This window comes from Manacus vitellinus, unplaced genomic scaffold, assembly GCF_001715985.3.
Source record: "Manacus vitellinus isolate BGI_N305 unplaced genomic scaffold, ASM171598v3 scaffold_12_pilon, whole genome shotgun sequence".
NCBI classification, from domain to species: Eukaryota; Metazoa; Chordata; class Aves; order Passeriformes; family Pipridae; genus Manacus; species Manacus vitellinus.
Genome location: NW_021938949.1, coordinates 5,057,075 through 5,065,226, shown reverse-complemented (window position 1 = coordinate 5,065,226; position 8,152 = coordinate 5,057,075). Strand labels below are relative to the sequence as shown.

At 51.3% G+C, this 8,152-nt stretch overlaps 1 protein-coding gene across 1 annotated transcript in view; it reads right to left on the bottom strand.

Moving 5' to 3' along the window:
• The window catches only part of CACNA1H (calcium voltage-gated channel subunit alpha1 H), a 211,854-nt gene that overhangs the window by 99,779 nt on the left and 103,923 nt on the right, over window positions 1–8,152 (bottom strand). Inside the window, 1 exon segment of the mRNA XM_029957787.1 lies at window positions 6,580–6,739. Within this exon segment, the coding sequence (XP_029813647.1) occupies window positions 6,580–6,739 (160 nt within the window).

The following is an 8,152-nucleotide window of genomic DNA, read 5'->3' as shown; positions in this document are numbered from 1 at the left end:
TCCTTGTGGGTCCCTTCTAACTCAGCACATCCTGTGATTCTGTGAGATACCAGCCCCTAAAATCATCTACAAAGCTTTTTTCATCCTGTAAGGCACCAGTGATTTTCCACTTAAAGATCAGCCTGAGTTTCCCCACCCAAACAGGGCAGTTGAAAGCATGAAATGAGAGGGTTCAGACAGAAAATCCCAGCAGTGCTTCCCAAAAATCTAGAGAAGTTTTTGTTTGTATGCAAGGATTTTAAGGTAACTCTTCTGATGCTCAAACAGCTGATGGCAAAGCAGCTTTCCAACAAATGTGCCCCTCAGCATGTCTCTGATGAGGGAGCTGAACTTCTACAAGGAGAGACCCAGCTCCAGGCCACCCTGAATTCCTTCTGCACTTCCGTAAGAAAAGGAAGAAACATTTAAAGGGAACCATGTGCCTCCTGCATCTCTGATTTAATTGCCTTGGATAAAGTTTATGGCTCTGTTACAGCCCAGATAAGCAAGTGCTGTCACTGCAGCATGGCAGGGATGTGCCTTTGCCCAAGTGCTGCCCCAGATCAGGGACCAGGCAGAGCCCAGGACTTTTCCTGCTGTTTGCTCAGCATTAGTGAGAGCCAGCAGCACTCCCTGCTGAAGCACTGCTCAAAATGGGAAGGTGCATTGCCCTAGAGCTGACTTTATCCACTGCTTTATCCACTTTTCCGAGCTGCAGGGATCTCAGATGCCCCATAATCATCGGGAGATAAGGGAAAGGCACCAAACAAATTACCCGAGCAAGCAAGATGTGGGGAGAAGATAAGCAGGTAATTCTTCAAGACAGGACAGCTCTATTTTTATCTGTTTCTGAATGCACCTTTCTATTGAATAAATTCAGCTCTAACTGGTGCCAAACCAGTGTTATTCCATAAAACTGCTTGAAACTGCTCCCCAAAACCTTTGAGTCAAGCAGGAGTCACTCAGTGATAAGCAGAGAACAATTGCTGCAGGGCAGAGCTGAGGGGAAATCAGCCCTGAGCAACTTTCCTGGGGAATTTGGTTCTCTTCCATCAATGAATTACTTGAGATGGGTGTTGAGAGTTAATCCAGCCTCAGGAATAGGCAAGAGGAACAAATTGGGCATTGTTGGCTGGGATTGTATTCGGCAGCTATTCCCCTCCCACTGCACAGCGTTCCCACACCTCCAGACAAAGCTGTAACATCACCCTCCCTGTTTCTACGCCTGAGATTTCAACTTCAAAGATGTTTTTCCTCCAGAACTGCCTGAAAGCCTTCCCTTCCCCTCCCACCAAATGGTCTCACATGAAGACATTTCCACATAAACCGAGACATTTCCATATAAACCGAGCTGCAGATCAGGCCGGGAGCTCCACAGGACAGTGTTTGCTGGAAGATCAGACACTACAAGCACCAGTTTGTCACACACAGGGAGGTAACACAGAGGCTTGTGAAGGATTAAAACACACTGGGATTCAGGGATGTGCCTGGGAGTGCTACAGACTTTGGCAAAGTCAGCTGGGAAACCTGGGAGAAGAAACAGAGGGAGGAGAGGAGGAGACACCCGAGAAGTGACTTATAATTCCCAAGGGGCAGAACTACAGGATCAACCCCCCTCCCATCCCACTGCAACTGGGATGGCCCTGGATGAGCCACACACACAGAGATTTGGGGCTTTGTGCCTCCCATGAATCACCATTTAGGAGCCCTGGGCTGCCTGAGCCAGTGCCCTGGGCTGGGATCTAATAAGCTGAGCAGAGAAGAGCTGGGCACAAACTGCCTGGAGAACCATAAGAACAACAGCCTTTGGTGTCTGTGGGAGGAAAATGGGACCAGGAAAACAAAGCCCAGCTTGGCTGTGAGGGGTGGGGGAAGCTCCATTCGGTTCTGCTGTTACCTAATTGATTTTATCCTCCCTTTCCTCTGCCTTCCTCTTTTTTGCAACTGCCCCCCAAATAATTTATAAACTAAAACTTTCCCTGTGACAGGCTAAAATCAGTCGTGTGTGGGGTCACTTTCTGCCCAGCCCTTTTCAAGCCCTTCCCTCTTCCCTGAGCACAGACACACCAAGATCCTTCCCCATCTGCCTGGGGAGGATCCACACCCAGGAGATGCTCCACCACCACCAAGTGAAGAGGGGAAGGGACACATCAACTCACAGCAAACATGGCAAACTGAAGACCTTTTCTTAGCTCTGCTGCTTGAAGACCTTTTTGGCAAAACCAAAAAGGGGAAAGGAGGAAGGAGAGCAAGAATGAGAAAGAGGAGTGATGTGGAATGAGGGAATCCCCAATATCCACAAAATAAATGAGTTCTCTCTGCCAAGACCCTCCACCTCCACGTGCAGGAAGGGTCAGCCTGACCTCCCTGTTACTTGCCAATGGGTAGGGTGCAAATAACTTATTAATGCTAATGAATCCATTAATGACAAGACTCTGGGGAAAAGACAGAAGAAACAAAGCTCCAGAATGGATTTGTTATCACATTAGAGAGGATTACCACCCCTTTCCCAGCCAGCTGCCCTCTGCACATCTTCCTCTGCAGCTTTGCAGTGGATTTCTCTTTCTCTGTTGCTGAGCATGTTCATGTGGAGGAAAAACAACAGCGGGGCAGGAAAGTCCATTCTTTCCACACCAAAGGAATTATTCTCTGTTCCATCTGCCCTCAACCACAGTTTTCCCACCCCAACCATCCCGTGCAGGACATTACAACCACTGGAGTCTGGTGTGTGTGTGTGTGCTGAGCACAATCCTGTTCCAGCTTTCTGAGGAGCAGAGGGGGAAAGGGAAAAGGTGGAAGAAACTCAGCACCGAGCAGGATTTGTTCCCTGCAGGTAGAAGCTGCTCTCTGAGGAAATCCTGCTGCCAACCAGCACTGCAGCACAGAGCAAAGCCAGGAGGAGCAATTAAGCCCCTTTCAGACAAACTGAGCTGCCTGTGCCTCCTCCCAGCTCTGCACCAGCCCAGGAGCCAAAGGCAGAGCAACACTGAGCAGGCTGGAGTTAACTCAGACTGAGGAGCTCACATCAGAACTGTCCTGAGGCACCAGAGACACACAGAGCACTTCACAGCCCTCTACCCTCTCCTGCTTCCAACCCACTGAGTTCCTTGAAAGGCTCCAGGACTGGAAAACGCTGCTCTGCAGAACAACACAACCCCAGCAGCAACTGCCCAGATGAGCTGGGGGTGACCCAGTTCCTCCCTTTACAGAGTCCATCTCGGGAGGGCAGGAGGGAGCCAGAGGGGCTGTGTGGGACACACACATCCCAGAGATCTTACACAGAAACTGCTGGCTCTGCTCACCCTTCCCACACAGGCAGAACGAGTTCCTCTTTCACACCAGACCAACCGAAAAGTCCTTGTGGAATTCTCCCTCCAGCTCCCACTGCCCTCATTCACAGACCATCCTGGCAATGCTATTCCAAGCAGTTGTCCCAGGGAGCTCCCCAGGGCTTGAAGAGGTGTTTGAGCCACCAGAGACCTCCAAAACATCCCTCTGATCTCCAGGGCAGGGTGGGGAGTGGCAGATTCTCCCACGTCCCAAACACAAGGGACACAGGTCATTTTTTGCCGCCCCACTACTGCAACAGCCCCAGTGACTGCTTGTAATTCCTTCAGAGTCACTACTGGGAGTCCTTAAACAACCTCCAGGATATTGCAATTCTCCAGGAGAGAAAGGAGATATTTCCAGTGCACCTCAAAGGAGCCCCCAAACTTCTATCAGAATGTGCTGCATTTAAAAATAGTTGCTTTAACTTGAAGCAGCCAACTTTCAAGGGGGATGGAGAAGGTTTCCACAGGAAGAATAATGATGGCAAAAATCAAAGTCATTTCTTCCACCTGGTGCCTCCAGTGAAGCTGAAGGCCCAGGAAGCTGCTGGCAGTGAGGGTGTAGGGCAGTAAGGACCTGTATTTGAAGCACTGAACTTGTTTAAACTTTGTTTACTCCAGAAAATTTGGGGTTATGGCCCTTCCTTGCCTGGCCCCTGGACTGTGTTCAGGTGTTCACCCTCAGTTCAAAGCAGTTGAGGCTGGAACTGGGTGGTGTTTTAATGTCCCTTCCAACCCCAACCATTCCATGATCCTATGATCTGTGCAACAGCAGGAAGGTGTAACCCTGAAGTGCTTTCCAGGTCACTCCCTGCCTTTTTTTCCTTCACAACTTGTTGTTGGGATGTTCAAGACCAGAGCAGGGGTGAACCATATCCTGATGCCTGGAACTATGGATTCAGGAGAACGAGTCAGAAGTGACAAAAAAGATCAATTCCATTTGTATTCTCCAAAACTTCCACATTGAGCTCCAAAAAACCTGGGACAGCTTCTAGCAGGAAATGGAGGGATTGGATCATTGCAGGTCTAAAGTTAAGGCAGGAAACAGCCCAAAACAGCAGCACCAGTCTGGATGATGGCACCAGAGCACCCCACACGTGTCCCACTGATCCTGGCACCAGCAGGGCTGGAGGAGCCCTTCCTGCAAAACTGCTCAGCCTCCTTTGTCCAAAAGTCTCTGGGATGCTGGAACTTTAATCACAACATCCCTGAGCATGTGGCATGAAGCAACAGGACCTGTGCAGAGCCACCCAAATCCCCCACTGCCTGCTGCTGGAGGGACCCAGGGAGCAGCTCAGAGCTGTGGGGAAGGGGAGGAGGAGAAGATTCCTCACAAACCTCCTCGGGAACAGCTCCCGAGGCTCAGCCCAGAGCCCGACTCTGCCTTCCCTTGACTGGGAGCAAGACCCTGATAAGAAAATCCTGGGCTGCCTTTGATGCTGTTAATGGCCATTACATAACTGCCTGCTTAATATCTGTACTTAGCAAACGTTTTCCCCCGTGGTTCATTTTTAAAAGCTCCACTTTGCAGAAAATCACACAGCGTTTGAAAACCCGGGCGAGGAGACGAGAGAGACTCGCCAGGGCTAATTACAGCTCACACCAGCCCACCCAAGCAGAGCTCTGACACCACAATTTGGGCTTTTAAGTGACGGCTCAGGGGTTCCTCTGAGCCTGGAGGGTCTTGGTGACCAGCAAATACCAGCTGGGGGTGCAGGAGAGAGTTTGGAGCATCAAGGTGTTGGAGTGGGAACACACACTCATGGCCGGTTCGTTGATTTTCCGCCTTTCAGCATCTCTGGTGGGAGGAACAAGGGCCACCAGAGCTGGTCTGCAGGACAGGGAAAGGCCTGGAGAGCTGAGAGCCATGGGACTGAGCAGTGAGAGGCAGGAGCAGGACCTGGGGTAGAGCTCAGGGACAATCTCTGCTTGTCTTCCAGACAATACGAGTTGTAGACAGCAGATGATTACACACAGATGTAATTACAGGCTCCATCTCCTCTTACAGACTTAGAGCTGCCCTAAATAGCTGGTCTCAGGCATTTCCTCACCTCTGAGCCACTGACATCCTCAGCAGCCTCCGACAGGTTTTCCCAGGCAGAGCTCCCTGTCTGTGGGAGCTGGAAGGCTGCACTTTGCTTTCCTCTGTTCTTTGTGCTGGTGGGTTTGAAGGTGTCCTGACACCCCTGAGGGGGCAGGGGCAGAACAGCCCAGGCTCAGTGTCCTGCTGAGGGAGCAGCAAGAGCCAGGGTGTCCCATGGCATGGGATGAGCCAGGAGCCATCCTGGTGCCAGCAGCACCTCCCTGGACAGGCTCTGAACACAGCAGGGCTGGCACCAGGGAAAGCCCCAGACATGGCAAATGATGAACCAGACCCAGGACTCTTCCAGGGAGCTCAGGCAGGAGCCAAAGGCATCAAGAACAAAAAGCTGGAGAGGAGCACAGCACCAGCACAGCCCAAACCAGGACTAAGAGCCACGGGCTGGGCTTAAACAGAGCTACTGGGCTTAAACAGAGCTACTGGGCTTAAATAGAGAGCTGCTGGGCTTAAATAGAGCTGCTGGGCTTAAATAGAGCTGCTGGGCCAGGGGCAGGGCGTGGGTGGGGGGCCCAGGTGAGGCTCCCCAGGGCAGTGAAGGCTTAGGAGCACCCTCACACCTGGCAGGGATGTTGGCCCACACAACTGCCAAGCCTGGAAGAACCAGAACTAAAGTTTGCTTCGTTAAGGTTGGACTTGATGATCTTGGAGGCCTTTTCCAACCTTAATGATTCCATAATTCTATCAAAAACAGCAGGTGCTGCCCGTCCCTGATGCCTGTCCCACACTGAGAGCCCTGTACAAATGCTTTTAATGCCTTTCACATCAAGCTTCTTATCTTAATATACCTACAGAGACTTTTCTGTGTGTTCCAGCAGCATCTCCCACCTCCCAACCCCCTGCCAGGGGCTGGGCTGTGCTCAGTGACCCCCAGACCTGAACCACTCGGAGAAGCGGCAATTCCAGGAGAGCTGTAATCCTTCTGCTTGATCTAAATCCTTCAAATTCCCAGAGTCAGGGCTCTCAGCTTCCTCAGGCAGAGATAATCCAAACCACCACCACCACCACTGTCCTTCAGGTGCAACTCCAACCCCTCAGGAACTTGCTGACAAGTGGATTTTTTTTGTCGGACAAAAAGTTCCCGCCTGGAGCTGCCGAGCGCTGGGATTTCTCCAGCAGGAGAGGGGAAGGAAGAGAAAAAGGGGAGAGTTTTGTTTCTTTTGCTGTACTTACATTGCAAAATTCCTGTCTAGGAAACACCTGTTCCTCAGCAGCCCTGCCCAGAGCTGGACACCCACAATCCCAAAGATGAAGAAGACAAAGAAGCACAAGAGGAGGACGTTGCCTAACATAGGCAGAGTATCCAACAGCAGGGTGACCAGGATTCTCATACCTGTGGGTGGAAGGAAAAAAAAAATGGATTAGAAGAGCCCTTGATGGGAAAAAAACACCATTCCCAGCTTGGTTGTGCAGCCAGTGCATCCTGGGGAGAAAAACTGGGATGTTGATATTTTCCCCTAAACCTTTAAGGCTGAAAAGGAAGGTAAAGAGAGCAAAAGGCCCAGCAGGAAATGGGAACAAACAGCACATCTCCAAAGGGTGGGATTTTCAGATGTTTCAGCAGCACTCAACGACACACAAACATGGGCAGAGCTGCCAGACAGCTTTTCCTGGGGAAACACCCCCAGGAACCATCAGCCTCTGGAGAAACTGTCAAAATATGTATTTATAAACATATCAAACATCTCTCCTGAGTCACACAAGTTGTTCCCTAAGCAACACAGAGTCTGGTGTGGGAGGATCACAGGGTGGGCAAGTCCTCTCCCATGGAGTTCCTCCTCTTCCTCCTCTCCTTGCTGGCCACAGGACTGGAAAACAGGGAAAATTTTGACTTTTTTGAGGGTGCAAAGCAGGATATAAATGTTTCTTCCTCCAAGGAAAGCTCTGCTTCCTTTCCCTCCTCCTGTGCAGGCTGTAGGGGAACCTTCCCAGCAGTCCCACACCTCTCCATGAACCTTTGGTCTCCCCCAGCACCCCTGCTGACAGGGAAATGCTGATTTCCAGGCAAGATATTCCACCTTGAATATTCCAACTCGAGGAATGAGTGAACCTTGCAGAGCCTCAGCAAACCCTGGCATCTTCCAGCATTGACTGGGCAAGGAGGCAGGGATGGGGATGGCACCTGGGGGCTGCCCTGCCTCACACCTCAGGGCACCTTCCAACCCAAGGATAAAGCAGGAATAAAAAGGGAATAACAACTCTCAGCTCAGCAGTTCCACAGAGGTCAAAGGAACCTCTGAGACAGCGACCAGCCATCAATAAAAAGAGCAGGAGACAAAGGCAAATGCTACCTTGTGGAAAAGAAAAAAGCAGGAAGCTGAGCTGAGCCTCGGGATCCTGACGCTCCACAGGGAGCAGGGCTCAAGTTCACGGCACTGGGAATCAACGTGGCTGCTGGTGGGAGATTTTATCCCACTAAAATTCTCCTCTGCAAACACCTTTGCCTGCCTGCCTTCGTGGAGCCTTTTCTCCCTCCCTATTCCCTGGCAGGATGCTGCTCTCCATCGGTCATCCCGTGGGAATGGAGAGTGGCACTGACACGGAGTCTTCCTTTCCCCATCAGATTCCACCTTGGCCTCTCCCAAGCCACGCCAGACACCTCTCCTGCTGATTCCACGATGCTGGGCTGCAGCCCTGCAGACCTCAGGGATGAGGAGGGTCTCCAGGAGAGATGAACCCCTCCATCCCAGCCCTTCCCAGGCAGTGCTGGCAGGAGCTGGAATCCCGTCCTGCCGCTTCATCCCGC